Source organism: Salvelinus fontinalis, chromosome 19 (assembly GCF_029448725.1).
Source record: "Salvelinus fontinalis isolate EN_2023a chromosome 19, ASM2944872v1, whole genome shotgun sequence".
Taxonomy (NCBI): domain Eukaryota; kingdom Metazoa; phylum Chordata; class Actinopteri; order Salmoniformes; family Salmonidae; genus Salvelinus; species Salvelinus fontinalis.
In genome coordinates this window covers 42,644,666-42,671,671 of record NC_074683.1, presented here as the reverse complement: position 1 = coordinate 42,671,671, position 27,006 = coordinate 42,644,666, and the positions used below count along the sequence as shown (strand labels likewise).

At 44.5% G+C, this 27,006-nt stretch overlaps 1 protein-coding gene across 3 annotated transcripts; it reads left to right on the top strand.

The window, feature by feature from the left end:
* Nucleotides 1–1,992: 1,992 nt before the first annotated feature.
* Nucleotides 1,993–25,393, top strand: LOC129816773 (four and a half LIM domains protein 2-like). Of its 3 annotated transcripts, none has more exons than XM_055871655.1 (6): nucleotides 1,993–2,058; nucleotides 18,791–18,975; nucleotides 19,097–19,271; nucleotides 20,074–20,243; nucleotides 20,332–20,518; nucleotides 24,360–25,393. In XM_055871655.1, the coding sequence occupies exons 2-6, from the start codon at nucleotides 18,820–18,822 to the stop codon at nucleotides 24,509–24,511; spliced, it is 840 nt and encodes a 279-aa protein (XP_055727630.1). In that variant the 5' UTR covers nucleotides 1,993–2,058; nucleotides 18,791–18,819; the 3' UTR covers nucleotides 24,512–25,393. The 3 variants fall into 3 exon arrangements, with proteins under 3 accessions (XP_055727630.1, XP_055727629.1, XP_055727628.1); XM_055871654.1 differs by lacking the exon at nucleotides 1,993–2,058 and adding an exon at nucleotides 6,149–6,380; XM_055871653.1 differs by lacking the exon at nucleotides 1,993–2,058 and adding an exon at nucleotides 17,571–17,980.
* The last annotated feature ends 1,613 nt before the right edge of the window (nucleotides 25,394–27,006 follow it).

The following is a 27,006-nucleotide window of genomic DNA, read 5'->3' as shown; positions in this document are numbered from 1 at the left end:
CCTCTACAAATTAAATGTATTATTATAATACGTCAACCCTGTTACCCGTAGATAGACAGGCTAGAAATGTTTTAGCAATTTGTTTTTGTGAAGCTTGCATTCAATTGCTTCTCCTTGTTGCACACAACAAGCTTCCATTCCCCCTGTCACGAGGGGATTTATAGCTGATTTCAGATGAAATCGTCAACCCTGTTACTTTATTTGGCACTTAATAGACACTTAGTATTGTAACGTTCATTCTCCTCCTCGTCTGAGGAGGAGCAAGGATCGGACCAAAATGCAGCGTGGGTTGAATACATAATCCGTTTAATAAAGAAAGACGAACACGAAGCACAACAACTATAAAATAACAAACGACGTAAACAGACCTGAACATGAGAACTTACAGACAACGAAGTACGCACGAACAGGAACAAACGAAACAGTCCCGTGTGGCACAAACACTGACACAGGAACAATCACCCACAAACAAACAGTGTGAACAGCCTACCTTAATGTGGTTCTCAATCAGAGGAAACGTAAAACACCTGCCCCTGATTGAGAACCATATCAGGCTAATTGAAAAGAACCCAACATAGAAACACATAACATAGAATGCCCACCCAGCTCATGTCCTGACCATACTAAACAAAGGCAAATGAAAGGAAATAAGGTCAGGAACGTGACAAGTATAGTATTGTTTTTCTTTTTTAAACCTATTGAGATAGGAAAAGGTGTTTTTTTATGAAGTTGAACATGGGCTTTTTATGACAGAATGTTAAAATGAGGAGAAATCAAACTTTTCTTCATACCAAGTCGCACTTCTGAATGAATTGCCACATTACTTTGTTTGTGTTGTGGCTGTAGGAGGAGCTCCCCTTCCAACAAGGTGATTCAATTATTTATATCCGGCATAAATTCTTACGGAAAAAACTAAATCAAGTTACATTAAATTATGCCAGTCATATGGTGGCCATATTATGAGGTAGCCTGTCCTGTTTAGACTTGACCACTTCTATCGTGACAAATCTAATGTCAAAGCCATTATGTGTTTGTTACCCGTAGCCTGATGTAAATGATTTAATTTAATCTATGTTTTTAAGAGACACATTTGTACAGAGAGAACACCATGTTAACTTGGCATGAAGCTAGAATGTGATACAATGCTGAGTATACATTGATACCCCTGATCACGAGGGACTGTTTTGTAGCTTGCAAGCTAACTAGCATGCAACATGTTTAGCCTTTGTTACATGTAGCCTTATATACTGACGAGCATGACAGATTCAAGAGGGCAACCTTACTCTGTTAGGGCTGGTGTAGGTACAGGCTTGATGAAGGTGAGGGCTTGGGGTGGGTGCAAACTTTTGCTTCAGCCAAGTAGTAGTACATCTGATTCTACTCAACTTTAATAAAAGGCTCAGGCCTGGAACAAAGGCCCACACCCACCCCAAGCCTGCACCCACACTGGCCCTCTCAAGGTCATGTTCTCCAAAATGAGTCCCTCAATATTCATCACCTCTGATTGCTCATTTTGCCCCTCCTCCTTGTGACACAACAGGACCATCAAAGCCATCTCTGGGAAAGGATCCATGTCAGTGTGGTGGAACTCTGGACCTGACGCCGGTTCAAAGGTTCTCTCCTTCCAGAGGATCAGCTGGGCTCTGGTGTGACCCGTAGAGGGTCCGGGGAGGGTCCGGCTCCATGGGCCTGTTGGTGGGAAATGATTAATGGTGGGCTGGTGATGACGGTGGCTGGGTGACCTGACCTTTCTGTCCTGGTTGTATTTGTGGGGGCGGTAAGCGCCAGGCTTTAAGAGCACTGTAGACCCTGGTAGTGCCCAGACAGCTGCAGCGGCTTATCGGCTGGGCTGGAAGCCCAGGGACGTGGGCCGGAAGCCCAGGGACGTGGGCCAGCGATGGGATGGGGTGATGGGTGATGGGTAGCATAGGGGTTAGAGGAAGGAGAGGGAGGCAATGAGGGCTGGGACGAGGATGTATTGGGCTGGGGACTAGCGAAGAGAGCGGTGGGGAGTTGAGGGGTTGGGAAGAAGATGGGTGGACTGGACCTGGGGTTACGGTAAGGGCAGCCAAGGACTGGGGCTGGGGCTGGGACTTAGGGGTTCAGGGTTGACATTTGGGAGTGATGGTGAGAATGTGGTAGGCATGCAACGAGAGCCACAATGCTACACTCGTGCTTTGAGCGTTAACTTACAGCTACACCATGTGAATTATGTCCTGTTAATATAATACAAGCATGCTGGTACTGGCAGCAATAAAACATGCCATAAAATCTATTTGTGAGTGTTGCAATTGGTTTGACTTTAATTCACATTTATCTAACTACTGCTTGTGTGACTAGACCCATAGTTCTTTATTGATGTACATTGAGTGATCCATGTGTGGGTAATTGGGTACAATCAGATGAATAAGATTAAATCCCAGCCCCCCTGAGCTGTGACTCCTAACATGACAACAGTACTGGAGGTAAAGACTATCATCTGACTTTCTGACATTCCCTCTCCCATTCCTTTCCACACAACAGTGATTCTCATCATAGTTGTCTAATTCAAACAGGGGCAGATTGGCCATCTGGCAATTCTGGCAAATGCCAGATGGGCTAGACTATTTTTTAAGTTGGGTGGGTTGGTTGAAATTGACACACACAAACAAACAAAAAACATTATGGATGGCGCTCATGGTGTTTTGGCATTTTATTAGGATCCCCATTAGCTGTTGCGACAGCAGCAGCTACTCTTCCTGGGGTCCACACAAACATGAAACATTACATTATACAGAACATTAATAGACAAGAACAGCTCAAGGACATAACTACATACATGTAAAATGGCACACATAGCCTTCATATCAATACATACAAACAGTATCTAGGTCAAATAGGGGAGAGGCGTTGTGCCGTGAGGACAAAACACACATCACAACAAGAGAGACAACACAACACTACATAAAGAGAGACCTAAGACAACAACATAGCAAGGCAGCAACACATGACAACACACCATGGTAGCAGCATAAAACATGGTACAAACATTATTGGGCACAGACAACAGCACAAAGGGCAAGAAGGTAGAGACAACAATACATCACACAAAGCAGCCACAACTGTCAGTAAGAGTGTCCATGATTGAGTCTTTGAATGAAGAGATTGAGAAAACTGTCCAGTTTGAGAGTTTGTTGCAGCTCGTTCCAGTCGCTAGCTGCAGTAAACTGAAACGGAAGCGACCCAGGGATGTGTGTGCTTTGGGGATCTTTAACAGAATGTGACTGGCAGAATGGGTGTTGTATGTGGAGGATGAGGGCTGCAGTAGATATCTCAGATAGAGGGAAATGAGGCCTAAGAGGGTTTTATAAATAAGCATCAACCAGTGGGTCTTGCGATGGGTATACAGAGATGATCCGTTTACAGACGAGTATAGAGTGCAGTGATGTGTCCTATAAGGAGCATTGGTGGCAAATCTGATGGCTGAATGGTAAATGAATGCTTCTACACCTGCATTGCTTGCTTTTTACGGTTTTTGGCTCAGTTTCTGTATAAGCACTTTGTGAAAACTGCTTATGTAAAAATGGCTTTATAAATCAATCTGATTGATTGATGATTTCAGTCCGACCAAATCATGGGCTCACCAACTGTAATAGATAGTGGCACTATCACTACACTATCACTACACACTACTTATGGTAGGTGTTGATTCAGGGGAACACATATGACAGGCACTAATTTGCAATATATCCTAAGTTGTTAGCTTGGCTTTGAAGTATAAGACTTAAGCAGACAGACAGACAGTGAACAAGAAGCACAGAGTGACAACAGAGAACATGCTGAGACAAATGGACAGCACAACAGGGAGGCAAACAGTTATAGTGGTGAGGTGTATCTCCAGTGGTTTTACATATTGTATAGGTTTTAAACAGGTTAAAAAAGAGGAGTCACTGGTACGGCAATAGTTGAGAAACGCTGTAGTGTACTGCCAATGTTATACGTCAGCATTACTGCCTGAGTCTAAGTAGGGTTAGTGTGTAGGGGTGTATGTGCGGGGATGTGGTGCGTGTGTATGGCTGGTAGCCTGCCATGGGGGTGATATGGTGGGGGAAGTGAATTGGCGGCGCTCGCAGTGATGTGCACTGGTGTGGATAAAATGCCAGGGCTGAATTCTTGTCCCAGTCCGCCCCTAAATTCAAAGATGAACCTTAGCACAAGCACACACACACACCACGTTACCTCTAGGATACGCTCCCATTTTCAATCAGTGATACTGTGGGCCACTCTTAACACACACACACCTGTTGATTACCATGTCTATAAGCACCACACTCTTTACGGCAGTCTACAAATAGAGCACTTGAGTCATACAAGGGGGTCTCTGACACATTCCCTCCCTTCTGGACAGTGTCCAGGGGCCTTCAGGACAGGAAAACCAACTAGCATCACGGGGAGAGAGAGAGAGGGGTCCGGGGTCAGATGTGGGTACTCCAGTGGTACCTGTCAAATTGGGAGGTGGCAGATTTGGATTGCAGAATAGGTATAGGGTGGGGAAAAGGGAAGGGGTGCTGCTAAGTAAACAAATATAATTAATCTCAAGCCAATCAAACAACAGGTTAAAGGTCCAATGCAGTGGACAGGAGAGTGTGAAGGTGCGAAACATAGCGCTACAATTTTCGTAGAAACCAAGCGGGTGGCTATCATTACCAGTCAGGCCTGGGGGAGAGAGAAGGACTGGCAGAGAACGTGAGAGAGGGTGAGCGAGGTGGGATGGATAGGGAGAGACGGCAAGAGCGAGACAGATTCCGTGAAAGCTATCTCAGAGGAGGAGGGTGCTCTATGACATTTAACCCAAGGCATACTTTCCATCCTAGCCTCACATCAAACAGCCACAATGTCATGGAGTATAATTTATGCAAACTGACATTTGTTGCTTATTTTAGATACATATCATGTGCAGGGAATTACCTAGTCTTGGAACCAACCTGATCGCTGTGTTCACCATTCTATTTCACTTTTTATGATATCTGAAGTGAAATATGACGGTGAACGCAGCGATCAGGTTGGTTAATCATAACCACCATTGATAATGTAATCAGTCTGTGTGTGTGTGTGTGTGTGTGTGTGTGTGTGTGTGTGTGTGTGTGTGTGTGTGTGTGTGTGTGTGTGTGTGTGTGTGTGTGTGTGTGTGTGTGTGTGTGTGCGTGCGTGCGTGCGTGCGTGCGTGCGTGCGTGCGTGCGTGCGTGCGTGCGTGCGTGTGTGTGTGTGTGTGTGAGGACAAGGCCTTGGTAATATTACACAACATTATGTACTTGGGGATAGAACAAAATACTAAACTGTTTAAATGAGTGTACTGTTGCAATCTGGACTCAAATCTAATGAAAAACCTCTCATGACAGGAATGTTCTCTGTGAAAACAAACACTAAAACAAAGTAAAAGTGGAGGGAGGTCTGTGAACTGGGATTCCGAAGCTAGTCCTGGGATATTTGTTATTTCTGGCTTTCCTCTTTGTGAAAAGGGTATACCGAGTTAGTGGGGGATGTTAGAATTAGGATGAGGCAGGGTTACTGGATCAGAATATTGAAAAGTGGAAGGAATGCTGGGAAGGGCTGGATCTGATAGCAGAAGGATACAGGGATCGAGGGAGAGAGAGGGGGATGCGGGGTTAGAGGGAGAGAGAGGGGCATGCAGGGAGAGAGGTGAATGTGATACATTTCAGCACCAGAGGGGTGTTAATAAACTATAGACCAGGACTCTCCAACCCGGTTCCTGGAGAGCTACCATCCTGTAGGTTTTTGCTCCCAACCCTAATCTATCACACCTGATTCTAATAATTAGCTGGTTGATAAGCTGAATCAGGTTAGTTACACCTGGGATTGGAGAGAAAACCTACAGGAGGGTAGTTCTCTAGGAACAGGGTTGGAGAGCCCTGCAATAGACACTGAATATCCTGAGCAGTTGATCTCATCTGTGTGTGTGTGTGTGTGTGTGTGTGTGTGTGTGTGTGTGTGTGTGTGTGTGTGTGTGTGTGTGTGTGTGTGTGTGTGTGTGTGTGTGTGTGTGGTTAGTTAACATCAATGCAATGCCTTACAAGGCCACAGGGCTGTTGGTGTGGCTGAGTGACTGTGTGTGTGTGTGTGTGTGTGTGTGTGTGTGTGTGTGTGTGTGTGTGTGTGTGTGTGTGTGTGTGAGGGTTTTATCTCTGTAGGGCCAGTGTATTTATAGCCCATTGAAAAAGAAAAGAGACCCCTGTCCCCTCCTACCCCCCTCCTCACCCACTCCCCAATTAGTCGTCTATTGGTGGGGTAATCCAATCAGGAGTGACTACAGCTCGCCCTCCGTCGCCCGTCTCAGTCTGAGCAGACTCCTCAAAGACACACACCCTCCACAGACAGAAAGGTAAGACTCAGCACTGTCCACTCATCCATCCATCCCTTCTTCACTCCTATTCCACTTCTCCAGCACTCCCTCTCTGGCATCCTCTTCCATGTCCCTTCTCTCTCTGCACCTGCACTCTTACCTCTACTTAATAATGTTCTTTCTTTCTTTCCACTGTTCAACTCAGCCCGTCTCCGTCCATTCCATTACCTCTTCTTCTCTACCACTGGAAACTATCCCCCTCACCTCAGCCCAAACAATATCACTCACCCTCCTCCTAAAACTCCACATCTCTCTCTCTGTTTATGGTTCTTCAGACTTTTATCACCTTGCACACGATGACAGAATTTTGGCATTTAAGCGTGACATGTGACCTAATTTCTCCACTGACTAACTCAACTGTGGCTTGATTGATAAAGGTAAATCAATTGTATGTCATCCAGAGTTGACTTAGCTGTCTTTATTTACTATTTTTGAAACCAAATTGTCACTTTGAATCAAAGGTAATCAGTTGAGCTTTGGTAGGGAACATTTATTTTCCCATGATACAGATTACATGATCAAAGGAGATATAACAATTGTTCTTGTGCCCTCAGAAAGCCTGACTCTATTGGCCTACATTCACCGTGCCTCTGAGAGAAAATGATTGGGGTTTTAGTGGACTTTATTTTAAATGCTCAAAGTGATCCTTTCAGCAGGTTAACATTGTCACAGTGCAGATCCAAGATCCATCCGTCATAGTGTGCGTGGATGTGTGTGTGTGTGTTGAACTTTAAACATAGACAGTGTGTATGCTGGGGGAAGGCTGTCTATGCTATGTTGTGATATCTAATCGATGATTTATATATACACTAGATGACTGACAGGGGCCCTGTGTTGAAGCCATCGTGCCCCCATCTTGGTACTCCCTCACCGTTGTAAAAATGTATTCATTTATTCTATTTCAGAGACCTTAGTGCATACTTTTAAATTACATGATGTGATCTAAACATACAAATATATATATATATATATATATATATATATATATATATTTCCTTAAAGTATAAGTACTAATGTTACTATCTCCACTACAACAGAAAAATACTTAAGACATTTAATTTTATCCTTACTGTAGAATTCCATTCATTCCTATGGAGGGCTGCTTCTTAAATATGACCGACCGGTGGCTTCAAAGCCTCTCATTGACAAATACATATCAAACCAGGTTTTATATACATCATTGTATCTAATGCTGGAGGACAAGTGGAGGTGTTTTCAGTGTGTCTGGATAAAGTGCTGATGGACAGGGCAGATAGGTTATATTCTCTGTGCCTTTGTTTCCAAGTATCTACACTCTATTGTTAGGGAAGAAGTGGGGAGTGGTGTGGGAAATGGGGGGTACATTCAGGGGAACAAAGTTCCACCCCTTTAGGCTAGGAGGTAGCATTAAGTGCAGTCATGGCGTGATGGAGCCAATGAAATAGTCCCAAAAGTACAAACCCTGCCACCCGGCTTATCTGGAAGACTATATGTGTATGTGTGATGGACTGTGCATGTCTGTAGTAGTTTGACATTGAGCTATTTTGAACCTGTCTAAACCCCTCTGTCGTGGCTCTTGAAAGCATTCCAGTTTTCTGGGAGGGCACTAGCTATCATTAGAGATGCATGTCACTGTGGGCCACTTCTGTCATTGTGGCTCAAGCCTAGTGCGATAGATCCCCTGTCAGCACTGACAGAGAGAGAATACCTGACCACTGTGACTGACTCAAAATTAAGGAAATATTTGACTACGTACAGATTCAGTGAGCATAGACTCGATGTAGGTAGATCTGGCTCTCAAAAAAAGACAGGCTACAGTATGTGCACACTGCCCACAAAATGAGGTGGAAACTGAGCTGCACTTCCTAATCTCCTGCCAAATGTATGACCATATTAGAGACACATATTTCCCTCAGATCACACAGACCCACAAAGAATTTGAAAACAAATCAAATTTTGATAAACTCCCATGTCTATTCTGTGAAATACCACAGTGTGCCATCACAGCAGGAAGATTTGTGACCTGTTGTCACAAGAAAAGGGCAACCAGTGAAGAACAAACACCATTGTCAATACAACCCATATTTATGTTTATTTATTTTATTTTATTGTACTTTAACTATTTGCACATCGTTACAACACTGTATATAGACATAATATGACATTTGAAATGTCTCTTTTCCTTTGGAACTGCCCCCGGGGTCAGATGTGGGTACTCCAGTGGTTCCTGCCAAATTGGGGAAGAGGGGAGGGGTGTAGGGTCTTTTTCTTGCTAAGTAAAGAAATATAATTTATCTCAAGTCAATCTAACAACAGGTTAAAGATCCAATGTAGCCACTTTTTATTGCAATATCAAGTCATTTCTGGGTCAAATTGAAGTACCTTAATGTGATTGTTTTGAATTAAAATGGTCCAAAAAAATTACTTCTTAGCAAAGAGGGGAAAACTAGCTGTTATTGGTAGACAGACAAAAAAGACAAATGTCCAACCTATTAACACATGTTTGTGTGATGTCACCAGGCAGGCCAAAACTCCATCTGAACCAGTTCTGGACTGCACTGGGCCTTTAAAGTATGCAGATGAAAAACAAAATAAGACTTAATCTTGTAAGGGGATGCATTCTGGACCATTTATAACACTTGCCTGGCTGTTTGTCAGTACCCCATACAGTTTTTAGGTCCAAGTTCTGGCAGGTTGGATGGTGGGCATCGCTGCACGGCTATTTTCAGGTCTAGAGATGTTAGATCGGGTTCATGTCCAGGCTCAGGCTGGAACACTCAAGGACATTCCGAGACTTGTCCCAAAGCCACTCCTGCATTGTCTTGGCTGTATGCTTAGGGTTGTTGTCCTGTTGGAAGGTGAACCTTCGCTCCAGTCTGAGGTCCTGAGATCTCTGGAGCAGGTTTTCATCAAGGATCTCTCTGTACTTTGCTCCGTTCATCTTTCCCTCGATCCTGACTAGTGTCCCAGTCCCTGCCACTGAAAAACATCCCCACAGCATGATGCTGCCACCACCAAGCTTTACCGTAGGGATGGTGCCAGGTTCAATCCAGACGTGACGCTTGGCATTCAAGACAAAGAGATCAATCTTGGTTTCATCAGGCCAGAGAATCTTGTTTCTCATGGTCTGAGACTCCTTCAGGTGCCTATTGGCAAACTCCAAGCGGGCTGTCAAGTGCCTTTTACTGAGGAGTGGCTTCCGTCTGGCCACTCTACCATAAAGGCCTGATTGGTGGAGTGTTGCAGAGATGATTGTTCTCTTTGAAGGTTCACCCATCTCCACATAGGAACTCTGGAGCTCTGTCAGAGTGACCATTTGGTTCTTGGTCACCACCCTGACCAAGGCCCTTCCCCCCTGTTCCTCCACTCATGCCTCCTCCAATAATTTTTAAGGAGGATGCAAGGAAATATTAATAAGGGCAGTGTGATGTTGTGGAACGCCATCAATAACATGTAATGCAATCATTGGTGGCTGTGTGCAGTATGACTGCTATGTAGCCCACCTGGAAAGGCACCATTCTCTCCTTCAGGGTTGTAAACTCATGGGCATAAACATCTAAATGAATAGGATAGACTTGGAACCTCTAAGTTGACTTGTCAACTCATGGGTACACTTGCAATGGCTGACTGCTGTTGTCATCAAATCAACTATTATTTGTCACATGCTTTGTAAACAACCGGTGTAGACTAAGAGTGAAATGCTTTCTTACGGACCCTTCCCAACAATGCAGAGAGAGAGAAAATAGAGAAATGGTAGAAAAGTAATAACATGTAAAAATCAATACACAATGAGTAACAATAAGATGGCTATATACAAGGGGTACAAGTACTGAGTCCATGTGCATGGGTACGAGGTGATATGTACATAAACTCTCCTTTTCAGGACCCTGTCTCTCAAAGATAATTCGTAAAAATCCAAATAACTTCACAGATCTTCATTGTATAGGGTTAAACACTGTTTCCCATGCTTGTCCAATGAACCATAAACAATTAATGAATATACACTTGTGGAACGGTCGTTACGACACAAACAGCTTACAGACGGTAGGCAATTAAGGTCACAGCTATGAAAACATAGGACACTAAAGAGACCTTTCTACTGACTCTGAAAAACACCAAAAGAAATATACCCAGGGTCCCTGCTCATCTACATGAATGTGCCTTAGGCATGCTGCAAGGAGGCATGAGGACTGCAGATATGGCCAGGACAATAAATTGCAATGTCCGTACTGTGAGACGCCTAAGACTGCGCTACAGAGAGACAAGACGGACAGCTGATCATCCTCGCAGTGGCAGACCACGTGTAACAACACCTGCACAGGATCGATTGGGTTTGTACATCTGGTTCAAACTCGTACAAACCCAGGATCTGGTACAAACCCACCATTGCTGGACCAGACAGGACTGCCAAAAAGTGCTCTTAACTGACGAGTCGCGGTTTTGTCTCACTAGGGATGATGGTCGGATTTGCGATTATCGTCAAAGGAATGAGTACACTGAGGCCTGTACTCTGGAGTGGGAACGATTTGAAGGTGGAGGGTCCGTCATGCTCTGGGGCGGTGTGTCACAGCATCATTGGACTGAACTTGTTGTCATTGCAAGCAATCTCAACGCTGTTTGTTACAGGGAAGACATCCTCCTCCCTCATGTGGTACCCTTCCTGCTGGCTCATCCTGACATGACCCTCCAGCATGACAATGCCACCAGCCATACTGCCCGTTCTGCGCGTGATTTCCTGCAAGACAGGAATATCAGTGTTCTGCCATGGCCAGCAAAGAGCCCGGATCTCAATCCCATTGAGCACGTCTGGGACCTTTTGGGTCGGAGGGAGAGGGCTAGAGCCATTCCCCCCAGAAATGTCTGGGAACTTGCAGATGCCTTGCTAGAAGAGTGGGGTAACATCTCACAGCAAGAACTGGCAAATCTGGCGCACTTCATGAGGAGGAGATGCACTGCAGTACTTAATGCAGCTGGTGGCCACACCATGTACTGACGGTTACTTTTGATTTTGACCCCCCCTTTGTTCAGGGACACATTATTCAATTTCTGTTAGTCACATGTCTGTGGAACTTGTTCAGTTTACGTCTCAGTTGTTGAATCTTGTTATGTTCATACAAATATTTACACATGTTAAATTTGCTGAAAATAAACGCAGTTGACAGTGATGGGACGTTTCTTTTTTTTCTGAGTTTGTAACTAGGAATAAAGTGACAAATAGTAAACAGTAGCAGCAGCGTATGTGATGAGACACAAAAGGGTCAATGCAGATAGTACAGGAAGCTATTTTGTTAGCTATTTAGCAGTCTTATTGTCACGATCGTGTGGAGGATTGACGGACCAAAACGCAGCAGTAGGAAAATAAGCCATATTCCTTTTAATGAATACGTAGGAAAAAATGAAACAAAAACACTTACACACTAACAAAACAAGAAAACGATCGTGAAGCTATGAACAAAGTGCACATACAGGCTACAAACGTATAACATAGACAACTACTCACCCAACAACCCCTTTACCATAGAAACACCCAAAACCAACAAAACACAAACATTCCCCATGTCACACCCTGACCTAACTAAAATAATAAAGAAAACAAAGAATACTAAGGCCAGGGCATGACACTTATGGCTTGGTGGTAAAAGCTGTTCAGGGTCCTTTTGGTTTTCATAGCATCGGTACCGCTTGCCGTGCGTGATGCAATCATTTCCATGGTAGTGTATAATGTTCATTCAAATGATGCTAAATGATGTGGCTCATGCATTGGAATATATGTTTTTTAATGTCAGTTGAGTTGATTTAACAAGTCACAGCACAGATTGATGGGTACATTTCCTGCTTTTACTTTATGCTTTTACTTCCTGCTTTGCTCCTATGGGTACACTCACAATGTCCTGCAGTCCACCCATTATGCCATTATTGTCTTGAATGGGAACACCCGTTCTATTCAATTAATCAGGCCCGGGTAGGTATGTTTTGCACCGGGTGAAGTTTTGGTACCGGGCAGCCTCCCAGGAGTGAGCCAGCACATGAAGTAATGAGTAGATTTCTGTGGGAAGATCGCAATTGCACATTCCTTGCGTCCTTTCTCCTCGTCTCCTTCTCAAAACACATTGGATGAGAAAGCCAGGTTGAGAAATGCAGGGCCTCTGGCTTTCTCATCAAAAATGTTTTGAGAAGGAGAGCGGACGTAAAGAGTATGCATTTGGGATCTTCCCTTTGTTTTACATAACCCCACGGTTCTCAAACCTTGTACCTAGTGAGCTACCATCCTATATGTTTCAAACCAACCCAACCCTAAATAAAGCTCAACACATGGACTGAAAACCTACAAGATGGTTGCTCTCCAGAAACATGTATGTAAATCACTGGTCTAACTAATGCTAAGTGACAGTGTGAATGGCATAGTAACTGTAATTGTTTTATATTATAAACTGGGTGGTTCAAGCCCCTAATATCAGACCTTATACCACGGTTATGGCAAAACATGTATTTCTACTGCTCTAATTACGTTGGTAACCAGTTTATGATAGCAATTAGGTACCTAAGCGTTTTTTTGGTATATGGCATATACCACGGCTACGGGCTGTATTCAGGCACTCCGCGTTGCTTATTAAAGAACAGCCCTTAGCCATGGTATATTGGTCATGTACCACACCTCTTTGTGCCTTATTGCTTAAATAACATTCAATTGTTTATTTAAAAAAATGGAAGTATAATGTTATTTATTGAACATTTTATTCATATAAGATACTAGGAGTCTCCTCAGCTTCCTGCAATTCAATTGATTCAATCATCCAATTAAAAAACAACTAGATAAAACCAGCACTTTATTATGTGTCAAAGCCAGGGACCAAACCATGAGACTGCAGATCATTTTCAGGAGTTCAGAGCGCATTTCTATTATAAGTACAAGTCTTTCCTCCATATTGAGGTACTCAATCTTTGTTGTTTGCTATGGTGGGAACCCAGCTAACAACAAACGTTCCCACAACTTTAGAGAACGTTCCCTTAAGAGCCTGATTAGGGCATTACCTAATGTTTTCATAGGAATGCTACAGTGACGTACAAGGATGATCCAAGAGACCATTCCCTTAACGTCGAACAGAACTTACCCAGAACGTGGTTACCAAGTTCCCAGAATATTCAATATTAATGTTCTAGACACGTTTCATGGGAACATTGTAAGAACATTCCTGTGTCCAGTTTTCTGAGGGTTAAGACAAGGTAGTACAGCCCAAGAGAAATCGTCCAACTGTCGAAAATGCACAGTCCGAGGAGACTAATTGAGACCATGGTCTGATTAACGGATAAATGACATGGTGGAGTAGTAGGAAGATCAGAATGCCTTTAACCAAGAGGTTAAGTTCAAATCCTACATTGTACTTAATATCGGAGTAGAGTTACTTTGTGGTTTTTGGAGTCATTACTCAAACTGAGAGTCACTGGGACCCTGTAAAGGGTCCAGGTTTGAATTATATCAGCTTGGGGAAAAAAAGTAATGCCCCCACTAAGCTATGCCTCCAATATAATTTCCCAGTGTGCCTTGCCTTTGAGTGAATTGTAGAGTTACCACCCATGACTATTTGTTAGTGACAGAGACATGGTTGTTTGAATTAATTCATTTTCACCAAGTGAGTTCCTAGGGGAATATTATCATTATAATTACTCTATGACAAAACATTACATATCTCATAAGGACTTGGTTCACAGGCCACATCAGGCCCGCAAGTAGGGTTACAAAATTCCACTAACTTCAGTAAAATCAAATCCAACTGGGGTTTCTGGAAAACGTACCAACATTTTAACAATCCTACCTGCAGGTCCCATTATGCTGGCTGGCAAACTGATGTGTAATTCCTAATAGAATCTAGCCAGAGTTAGGATATCCAACAGTTGCAATTTTTATTATCCCGCAACTGTCACGATCGTTGGAAGCATACTCGGACCAACGTGCAACGTGATCTGGGTTCCACATCTTTTATTAGAAATAAGTGAACCACACAACAAAACAATAAAGACTAAACGAAACGTGACGACAATGGAGTGCTAACATGCAACTACACATAAACAATATCCCACAAAACACAGGTGGAAAAAAGCTACCTAAATATGATCCCCAATTAGAGAAACGATTACCAGCTGCCTCTAATTGGGAATCATACAAAATCACCAACATAGAAAAACAAAACTACAACCCACATAGAAAATATAAACTAGAGTAACCCCTCAGTCACGCCCTGACCTACTCCACCATAGAAAATAAGGACTCTCTATGGTCAGGACGTGACACTACCCCTAGGATTAGGGGGGTGTCTAGTGTCGGTGGTTTCTCTGGTGCAGGACGAAGAACCCACTCATCCCGCGGATTTGCCAGCATCGGAGGCAGCTCTGGTGCGGGACGAAGAACCCGCTCATCCCGCGGATTTGCCAGCATCGGAGGCGGCTCTGGTGCGGGACGAAGAACCCGCTCATCCCGCGGATTTGCCAGCATCGGAGGCGGCTCTGGTGCGGGACGAAGAACCCGCTCATCCGCCAGCATCGGGGGCGGCTCTGGTGCGGGACGAAGAACCCGCTCAGCTCGCGGATCCACCATCTTTGGTGGCGGCTCTGGTACGGGCCGAAGAACCCGCTCATCCTGCGGATCCAGCCATGGACCCAGGCTGAACACTGTGCCTGGACTGGACCTAGATGCCGAGAAAGGCTCCTGCCATGGAGCGGGACTGGACGCCGTGTCTGGACTGGGCATCGGCGCAGAGGAGGGCTCCTGCCATGGAGCTGGACTGGACGCCGTGTTTGAACTGGACTCCGTGCTCGGACTGGGCATCGGCGCAGAGGAAGGCTCCTGCCCTGGAGCTGGAGGTTCCGGACTGTGGACCGTCGCTGGAGGTTCCGGACTCTGGACCGTCGTTGGAGGTTCCGGACTGTGGACCGTCGCCGGAAGCTCTGGACTGGGAAGCGTCGCCGGAAGCTCTGGACTGGGAACCGTCACCGGAAGCTCTGGACTGGGAACCGTCGCCGGAAGCTCTGGACTGGGAACCGTCGCCGGAAGCTCTGGACTGGGAACCGTCGCCGGAAGCTCTGGACTGGGAACCGTCGCCGGAAGCTCTGGACTGGGGAGACGCACTGGAGGCCTGATGCGTGGGGCCGGCACAGGTGGCACCGGACTGGTGACACACACCTCAGGGCGAGTGCGGGGAGCAGGCACAAGACGCACCTGACTGGGAAGATGCACTGGAGGCCTAGTTCGTGGAGCCAGCACAGGTGGCGCCAGACTGGTGACACGCATTTCAGGGCGAGTGTGGGGAGCAGGCACAGGACGTACTGGGCTGTGAAGGCGCACTAGAGACCTGGTGCGTATAGCCGGGATCAATTGTACCGGAACTTTAACACACTTCGCACTGTGAGTACGAGGAGTTGGTACAGGACGTACTGGGCTGTGAAGGCCCCCCCCCCACAAAACATTTGGGGCTGTCTTTTGGGCTTTCTCTGCGGCCGCGAACCCCGGCGTTGTCGCTGTCCTCCCTTCTCTCCTTGCGTCTCCCGCCAAGGAAGGCGATCCTGTCCTGCCAGGATTTATTCCCAAGTCCAGGATACCCTCTCCTCCTAGGCACACTGCTTGGTCCTGTTGTGGTGGGATATTCTGTCACGATCGTTGGAAGCATATAACAATAAAGACTAAAAGAACTGTGATTACAATGGCGTGCTAACATGCAACTACACATAAACAATATCCCACAAAACACAGGTGGAAAAAGCTACCTAAATATGATCCCCAATTAGAGACAACGATTACCAGCTGCCTCTAATTGGGAATCATATACAAAATCACCAACATAGAAAAACAAAACTAGAACCCCACATAGAAAATATAAACTAGACTAACCCCCAGTCACGCCCTGACCTACTCCACCAAAGAAAATAAGGACTCAGGACGTGACAGCAGCCTGCATTCATAATGACTGCCAGGGTTAGGAAGTGTGAGTTGACTACGTAAGCCATCTAAACTGGAACAACCATTTCAGTAATGGGTGCAAAAAATCCAACTAAATGATTGGATTTGTTTAGAAAAATTTGTTATTTATCTTTGTGTAGCATAAGATTAATAAATCTATCACTTAATGTACATGCAAAAACGGATAGTAAAAACAATTCCAAAGATCTCAACCTGCAGTAGAGCATGCTGGGTAAAAATATAATTTATCATAACTTAAAAAAAGTGAGTTGATGTGACTTCTCATTTAGTTTGAGTCAGTACCACATGTAATTAAGTAATAATGACTTTTAATTTACTCTGAGTTCAAATGCCTTGGCGTTTATAGTGCAGGTGAGGACATGCTGAATCATAATTACTGTATAAATGAACATGCACAGTGTAATCATGTATGTAAAAGTGTGTAATATTGTAAGTTGTAAGTTTTGTTTGTACGTTCTGTTTGACATTTAGGGAATGTTCTCCTAACTAATGCCAAAACTGGACACAAACATCTGGGGAATATTATGGTTAACATTACAAATAGTTCTCTCTCCCTAGAACTGTTAGCTGGGAAACAATGTTATCAAAATACTTGATAGGTGCCCCTTGGTGCCTTTGAGTCTCCAGATGTATTAGTCTGTCTTTAATTTGCTTGCCGTTAGTGTTGCTGGGACGGATGCCATCAAAGAGAACACAGAAGCCCAGTCTCCAACAGATGTCCACCTTTTTAAAATAGCTGAAAATTTGATTAGGGTAGAGTAAAACTTTTTATTTTAGGAACAAGATGAATCCTGATTAAAGCTAGGTGAGTTAAAGTGATGGAGAGACTTTGTGAAGAGGGGTTAAAGAGGGAGAGTAAATATATTCATTCCTCTTTCAACTTAAAGACGGAGAACAGAAAATTCCTCTGACTTCCTTTTTCGATCTAATTTGGACCAGTACACCAAGACCTTTCTCCAGCTCTTTTACTAAGCACTCTTGTCCCCCCTACAATTGAGTAAGCGGTGGTATATCTGAGGTGCTTATGCACAAAGACCATACATAATGCAATGACATCAGGAACATACCATGATATTATAGGGGGTTTAGTCCAGAGAAAGGGGGACCGAATGAGGAAATGCAAACAACCCATTGGGTTGGAAAAGCAAGGGAAAGCAAATGGAGAGAAAGACAGAGGGTGGGGGGGTGGGGGCAGGGAGAGAGGGAAGGAGCGACGGGTAGAGCGAGAGAGAGAGATGAGGGCAGCTGGATAAAGGAGTTTTGTTGTTGAAAAAGCTAAAGAGAATAAGATGGGAAGAGAGAAGGAATTTAAGAGAGTGAGGGGGGACATTCTCTAGTTTTCCAGCTTTTCTTTTGCCTCCTTATATGGTCAAATGATGACTGTGGAATCAATGGGCAGAGGGGAGTGGGTTGGAACTCCGAGAGTAAGAGAGAGGGAAAGAATGAGAGGGGAAAGAGGTGAGAAGTGTAGAGGAGAGGGGTGTTCAGTGTCGTGTGCTTGGGACACTGGGGACTTCCATGAGAGGCAGCCGGACACAAACCACTGGTCAGCAAAGCGAGACAGGCCAGGCACAGAGAGGGATAACCAGGAGTCTTATCAGGGCTGAACTGCTAACAGCTACAGAGCGTGAGTAGCCATTATTCTGGTGTGCCGTCATACACACACACACGCACACTGCGGGATGCTGAGCTGTGTAGAGGTCTGGTGCGTGATACTGACAGCTGGAGATGTGGTTATGGATTGCTAACTGCAGGGTGATATAGTGAGTGTTGGTATGCGCAGGAGTGAAGGTCCCCTGTCCCTCTCTAAGCTTGCCTGATAGAGCTATTAATATCCCTCTCATCTGTAACCAGGTGGTTGTCACACCAACAGACAAGACTGGATGCTGATAGACACACAGAGGCCAAAGACTAAACCCTAGAGAGAGTCATACTGTACACAAAAGTACAACTTGATACTACAACTGTTGGCCTTATAACACTGTCTCAAAAGATGACAGGCAGCTGTCTATTGAGATGTCCTGAATGTCTTATCAGAGATCTCTATTGTACTTGTTGTTGTGCTTGTGTTCCCTCCACTCTGCTTAAATGTGAAATGCACTTGTGGATATTCTATTCATTGCAGTAACAGGCAAGTCAATTTACATCCAGTTCTCATTACCTATAACAGACTGATTATGATGTATGCTCTCTGCTACTGCTCAGTGTCAGGGAGCGGATATCTCTGTATAAACACTGGCACACAGACAAGGCAAACAGACAGACTTGGTTCCTCCAATGTGAATTCTGTTTATCTAGCTGAACTCTTAAAAACCTTACAAATGTACTGTATGTATGCAGTTCATGCATCCGGGTTCTTGACCATAACTTGAAGAAACCGTTTTTATACAGTATGACAAATGTCATTCCCAAACCCATCCTCATCCCCTCTCCTCAGTTTAGCGGGGTGGGATTCCTGGTGCCAAGATGACGGAGCGCTATGACTGCCACTACTGTAAGGAATCCCTGTTTGGTAACAAGTACGTCCTGAGAGAGGAGAACCCATACTGTGTCAAATGCTACGAGAGCCTGTACTCCAATACCTGTGAGGACTGCAAGAAACCCATCGGCTGCAATACCAGGGTATAATACACACACGCACAAACTACTAACACTGTCTCATTTTTTAGCCTCCACCCAAGAATATTGTCAAAGCGTGCCGTCTGATGTTCAGATTCGGATTGTCCCTCTGTTGTCACCGTAGGACCTGTCCTACAAGGACCGCCACTGGCATGAGGAGTGTTTCCAGTGCTTCCAGTGTAAACGGTCTCTGGTGGACAAGCCCTTCTCCACCAAGGATGACCAGCTGCTCTGCACTGAGTGCTACTCCAATGAGTACTCCTCCAAGTGCCACGAGTGCAAGAAGACCATCATGCCTGGTGAGAACCTACACCTAGATCCATCTAATCTATACTAGACACACACAAACAGGCGTGTACACAGATTACTCTTGCACTATCACAGATGACACAAACCTTCAATGGTTGCAGACACAATTTAGATCTGTCAAAATACCAACACACACAGCCCCTTATGACAGAATAATCTATTTCACGTTATAATGCTCCATAAAAATATTCAAAATGAAATCATCTTTATCAGAGCAGCCATGAAATGTGTTGATTTGTTTGAACCAGCGTCCATATTAGTAATATCATTATTATCGTTATTACACGCACACACACATTAATCACTGTCGTAGTTCACGAATAGACAGGACTAAACTCAAACGTTTTTGGATGATTCTAACTAATCTACATGTCTTTGAATGTCCTCATTCACATAAGCCCTTGCCTAGTTAAATAAAGATTAAATAAAATAAAATAACAAAAAAAATGGTGCTTCTCCCAGACAGCCAGTGTAACTATACGCTGAGGTCTGGAGTGCAGCAGAGCCGGAACACTGAACGTAGATCGAGATGAACTCCAGACCTCCTCTCTGTGTCCACTCTGTTTCTACACAAAGACCACCACGCAGTATTTACAGTGAGGGAATGTGTGTGAACCCAAGGAATGAGTAGTGTGTGTGTCCTTTATCTCACTCTCCATCCCTTATCCTTTCCCAATTTACCCTTATTAATCTACCTCTGTCTCTCCATCCCTCTCTTATTCACTCACCCTCCCCCCTGCTCCCTCCCTCCTTACTTCCCTCCCTCCCTCGGTCCCTCCCTCCCTCATGCAGGCTCCAGGAAGATGGAGCATAAGGGTAACAGCTGGCATGAGACCTGCTTCACCTGCCAGCGTTGCCAGCAGCCCATCGGCACCAAGAGCTTCATCCCCAAGGAGAACCAAAACTTCTGTGTGCCCTGCTACGAGAAGCAGTTTGCCATGCAGTGTGTGCATTGCAAGAAAGTAGGTCAAGGGTCATGACAGTGTACTGTAGTGTTTTCCCCTAAATTTTGTGCCTGTATGCCTAACCCTTTCTCTCTCCATTAAATAGCCCATCACTACTGGTGGGGTGACCTATCACGACCAGCCCTGGCATAAGGACTGCTTCCTGTGCACCGGCTGCAAGCAGCAGCTGTCAGGCCAGCGGTTCACCTCCCGTGATGACTTTGCGTACTGCCTCAACTGTTTCTGCAACCTGTACGCTAAGAAGTGTGCCTCCTGCACCACCCCCATCAGCGGTAAACTATCTATCTATGTGGTTGTGTTACAGATACATGTTTTCTGCTCAGGTCATGCACAGACTATCAGAGGCCAGAAAATGGCTCCGATAGAGAGGGCCGCTGAGCAACTAGCCCCTAGTCAATTTTGCACTATTTTGTTTTTTCCTGTGTTATTTCTTACATTATTAGGCCAGAACATTTTTTGTTGTTACTACATACAGCCGGGAAGTACTTTTGGATATCAGAGCGGCGGTAATCATCATTACCAGCATTACAATCAAGAATACAACTTTCCCGAGTCGGATCCTTTGTTCGTGCCCACCAGGGCAATTGAACTGATTCCAGAGGCTGACTCAAAACACTGCCGGCGGAGAAGAGGTACTCGGAGTGGACTTCCAGTCCGACTCAGGAGGCGCACACACCACCCACCGCTTCCGAGTATATTACTCGCTAATGCTCAGTGTCTGGATAATAAAGTTGACGAGCTGATTGTAACATACTCTGTTTCATAGAAACATGGCTCTCTCTGGATATACTGTCTGAGTCCGTACAGCAAGTTGGGTTCTCAGTTCATCGCACAGACAGAAATAAATCTCTCCGGGAAGAAGAAGGGCGAGGTTGTATGTTTCATGATTAACTACTCATGGTGTGATTGTGACAACGTACAGGAACTCAAGTCCTTTTGTTCACCCAAACGGAAATAAATCAAATCAAATGTATTTATATAGCCCTTCTTACATCAGCTGATATCTCAAAGTGCTGTACAGAAACCCAGCCAAACAGCAAGCAATGCAGGTGTAGAAGCACGGTGGCTAGGAAAAACTCAAAGCCAAAACCTAGGAAGAAACCTCACAATCAAATGCCGACCGTATTGCCTCCCAAGAGCATTCTCTTCGGTTATAGTCACAGCTGTGTATATTCCTCCTCAAGCCGACAGCCCTCAAAGAACTTCACTGGATTTTTTGCAAACTGGAAACCACATATTCTGAGGCAGCATTTATTGTAGCTGGGGATTTTAACAAAGCAATTTTGAGGAAAACGCTACCGAAATTCGACCAACACATTGACTGAGGTACTCGACCACTGCTAAAACACGACCACTGCTACTCCAACTTCCAGATGCCTACAAGGCCCTCCCCCTCCCTTTGACAAATCTGATCACGACTCCACTTTGCTCCTCCCTTCCTATAGGCAGAAACTCAAACAGGAAGTACCCATGCTAAGGACTATTCAACGCTGGTCTGACCAATCGCAATCCACACTTCAAGATTGTTTTGATCACGCAAACTGGGATATGTTTCGGGTAGCCTCAGAGAATAACATTGACAAATATACTGATACGGTGACTGAGTTTATCAGGAAGTGTATAGGAGATGTACCCACTGTGACTATTAAAACCTACCCTAACCAGAAACTGTGAATAGATGGCAGCATTTCTGCAAAACTGAAAGTATTTTTACAGACATATTCAATTTCTACCTATCCCAGTCTGCTGTCCCCACATGCTTCAAGATGGCCACCATTGTTGCTGTACCCAAGAAAGCAAAGGTAACTGAACTAAATGACTATCGCCCCGGAGCACTCAGTTCTGCCATCATGAAGTGATTTGAGAGACTGGTCAAGGATCATATCAACTCTACCTTACCTGACACCCTAGACCAGGTCTGCCCAACCCTCTTCCTGGAGATCTACTGTCCTGTAGGTTTTCAGTCCAACCCTAATTTAGCAAATCTGATTCAGTTAGTTAAGGTCTTGTTGAGCAGCTAATTAGTAGAATCAGGTGTGCAAATTAGGGTTGGACTGAAAACCCACAGGACGGTAGATCTCCAGGAAGAGGGTTGGGCAGCCCTAATCTAGACCCACTTCAATTTGCTTACCGCCTTAATAGAGCCACAGACAATGCAATCGCCATCCCACTGCACACTGCCCTATCCCATCTGGACAAGAGGAATATCTATGTAAGAATGCTGTTCATTGACTATAGCTCAGCAGTCAACACGATAATACCATCCAGGCTCACCATTGAGCATGAGGCTCTGGGTCTGAGCCCCGCCCTGTGCAACTGGGTCCTGGACTTCCTGACGGGCCGCCACCCCCAGGTGGTGAATGTAGGAAACAACACCTAGACTTCGCTGATCCTCAACAATGGGGCCCCACAAGGGTGCGTACTCCCTGTTCACCCGTGACTGGGCACGCCTCCAACTCAATCATCAAGTTTGCAGATAACACAGCAGGCGGCAGGTAGCTTAGTGGTTAGATTGTTGGGCTGGTAACCGAAAGGTTGCAGGATCGAATCCCTGAGCTGACATGGTAAAAACCTGTCGTTCTGCCCCTGAGCAAAGCAGTTAACCCACTGTTCCCTGGGCGCTGAATACGTGGATGTCAATTTAAGGCAGCCCCCCGCACCTCTCTGATTCAGAGGGGTTGGGTTAAAAGCAGAAGACACATTTCAGTTGAATGCATTCAGTTGAACAACTGACTAGGTATAGTAGGCTTGATTACTGACAGGGAGGAGGTGAGAGCTCTGGGAGTGTGATGCCAGGAAAATAACCTCTCACTCAACAAAACAAAGGAGATGATTATGGTCTTCAGGAAACAGCAGAGGGAGCACCTCCACATCGACGGGACTGCAGTGGAGAAGGTGGAAATCATCAAGTTCCTTGGTGTACACATCACTGACAAACTGAAATGGTCCACCCACACAGGCAGTGTGGTGAGGAAGGTGCAACAGAGGCTGAAGAAATCACAAACTTTTACAGATGCACAATTGAGAGCAGATGCACAATTGTATCACCGTCTGGTACGGAAACTGCACCGCCCAACCGCAGGGCTCTCAAGAGAGTGGTGCGGTCTGGCCAACGCATCACCGGAGGCAAACTACCTGCCCTTCAGTACACCTACAGCACCCAATGTCACAGGAAGGCCAAAAAGATTGTCAAGGACAACAACCACCCGAGCCACCCCACTATCATCCAGAAGGCGAGGTCAGTACAGGTGCATCAAAGCTGGAACCGAGAGACTGAAAAGGCCATCAGACTGTTAAATAGCCATCACTAGCACATTAAAGGCTGCTGCCTATATACATAGACTTGAAATAACTGGCACTTTAATAAATGGAACACTAGTCGCTTTAATAATGTTTACATATTTTGCATTACATACAGTATGTATATACTGTATTCTACTGTATCTTAGTCTATACCACTCTGACATTGCTCGTCCATAAATGTATACATTCTTAATTCTATTCCTTTACTTAGATTTGTGTGTATTGTGTGCATTGTTGTGAATGTTTTAGATATTACTTGTTAGATATCACTGCACTGTTGGTGCTAGAAAGATAAGCATTTCACTACACCCGCAATAACATCTGCTGAACACGTATATGTGACCAATAACATTTTATTTTATTTTATTTTATTTGAGATGTTTACAACATGTGGAATAGTGCTTAGTGTATCTGGAACTACACTAACATGCTAACACAATCCAACCATCTGTGCAGTCCTGCGATGAGATTGTGTGTACCCGAAAGCACCCTGTGTGTATCTAACAGAGTGTCAGTCAGTCAGTTAGATGCTCATTTCCATCAGTTCTAACTTCTAATGAGTCAGTCAGTCACTTATTCACTCACTCACATCACGCCATACACTGTGCCCTGTTTTAATCCTTACGGTCTCCTTTCCTCCCTCCTCAATCACAGATCTATGTAATTTGATAAGAGAAAGCAAGGTATATCTGTTCTACTGTTTCCTCCACTCTGATCTGTGACAACTTCAATGAAGGATGTATTTAGGATGTACAGACCTCTCTCACCTTTGGATAACAGTATGTTTTTATCTCTCCCTGTCTCTCGCAGGTCTGGGTGGCAGTAAGTACATCTCCTTTGAAGAGCGTCAGTGGCACCATGACTGCTTCAACTGTAGGAAGTGCTCCGTCTCCCTGGTGGGCCGGGGTTTCCTCACCGAGCGTGACGACATCCTGTGCCCTGAGTGTGGCAAAGACATCTGATTTGCAGGCAGCGAGTGGCCGACAAATCTGATTGGATAGCAATGAAACAACCAGGAAGAATGTTTTAAAATAATAGATTTACAAAATCAGCGAGGAACCATAGCAATGAGTCCCAACAACAATCCGTCAGAGCACAACTGAATATATATATCATAATAGCACAATATACTATTAGGCTACTAACCCAATATGCTATTTGAGTTCTAAGATATCTATTTGACAATCATAGGTTTTTGTGTCATTGGTCTTAGATTTTTTGGTATGCAACAGCAAATATTGCTTTCTGTATTCCCTGGCTTGATATCCAATATCAGTTTGAGGTTTTGCGCAAGAATGTCTGCTGTCCTAATCTATTATATGCTGGTAAGATTCATATATTCAGAGTTTATGCATTTAGAAAGGAAAGTCTACCGAAATTACACAATTACTGCAGTCTATGGAAACAAATATGTAATTCTGTAATTTGGTTGGAATATCCCTTTACGTTTTGAAAGGTTATTTTGTGGTGCGTATGAAGGAGCACCAGTTTCTAAGTAAATGAGCTCCAAAGTAAATGTGAACTAACACAAAGGAACAGGTTTACCGGGCTTTTACACTGGTGCAAAGTTTGTAATGTTATTCAGATGGGAATAAAACATAAAAGCTACAACTAAAGAAAAATATTAAATGTTAATAACAGAAGTGTAAATAATGACAGTTTGATAAGCTCAATTTATCATCCCAAATAAATGTCAAGTATACATTTGAGGCTGGTGCAAATGCCTGGTAACTCTATGTGCCTATAAACGTAAGAGCCGACACAGCACTGTCTGTATAAGTCATTTTCCAAGGGCGCCGATGAAAAGTCTGTGTTTGAAATCCAAATAAAGAACTACAAAAAGACCCATTGCTGTTCACCTTGTATTACTGTAAGGAAAGGACAAGAAGTTAACAACAATGTCATCCTTTTCTAAAGGAGTTGGTAGAAGGTAGAAGCCCCAAATTACTGGTCCAGGGTCAGATATCAGTGGCTGTCAGTGCCGTTTATTTATTTTATTTAACAAGGCAAATCAATTAAGAACAGATTCTTATTTTACAATGACAGCCTACCCCAGCCAAACCCTCCCCTAACCCAGACGACGCAGGGCCAATTGTGCGCCGCCCTATGGGACTCCCAATCACGGTCGGTTCTGATACAGCCGGGGATCAAACCAGGGTCTGTAGTGACGTCTCTAGCACTGAGATGCAGTGCCTTAGACCGCTGAGCCACTCAGGAGCAGCGATGTTTAAGATGATTGAGCATGGACTTATTTCTATTACAGCATATTGGATGATTGCCGTACATATTCCATTCACCCAATGTAACAGCGATAGGTTGAGGCTACCACATGATACTCAAATTTTCCCTATACCCATCATGAGGTTGCTACACCCTAGCCTATGAATTAAAGTTTACAAAGTAGGTGCACACAGGTCGAGAGAACAATTTGAGGTGAGAGACAGTGACACATCGACACTTTCAATACACACTCTTGCCTGCATCTAGCTGATATAGGGTGTAATCATTAGTCCAACAGTAGCAAACGAGAGTTTCTATTGGACAAATTCAGGTATGTTTATAAGAAACATTTTTCAACAGAATCATCGGAAAGAATACACCACTGAACATGCGTTAACACAGTTCACATTCATAACAGCCGTGTTGCATTCCTTCTCTCATGTATGTGCTCTCCTCCTGGCATCTTTTCCCTTCGTCGCTTGTGGATTTCAATACACAACACATCAGCTGTATGTGACCAGGCAAAAAAAACTTTCCAAGTCAAACCATATCATAACCTCTACACAGCTTACATTTTTGTCACCATATTAGCTGAAGTAGCGTCATAGTCAACATAGCTAATAGAACTAATGTGTTAGTAAACCTGCTACAATCATGTCGTAACTGTCACGCCCCCTGACCATAGTAAGCTGTTTTTTCTCTGTGTTGGTTGGGGCGTGATAGTGACTTGGGTGGGTCATCTAGGTGATATTGTATTTCTATGGTGGCCTGATATGGTTCCCAATCAGAGGCAGCTGTTTATCGTTGTTTCTGATTGGGGATCATCTTTAGGTAGCCATTTTCCCCATTGTGTTTGTGGGATCTTGTCTATGTTAAGTTGCCTATCAAAACTATTTGTATAGCTTCACGTTTCGGTCATTAATTTTGTTGTTTTTTGTTCGGTGTTCATTAATTAAAAGGAATATGTACGCCTACCACACTGCACCATGGTCCATTCCTTACGACGATCGTGACAGAAGATCCCACCAAAAATGGACCAAGCAGCGTGGCCAGGAGTAATGGACCTGGGAGGAAATCCAGGAGAGAGCAGGACTGGACAAGGGCCGGGGAGTATCGCCGTCGAAAAGAGGAGATAGAGGCAGCGAAAGCGGAACGGCGACGATATGAGGAGATAGCTCAACGAAGCAAGCACGAGAGGCAGCCCCCAAATTTTTTGGGGGGAGGGCAAACGGGGAGA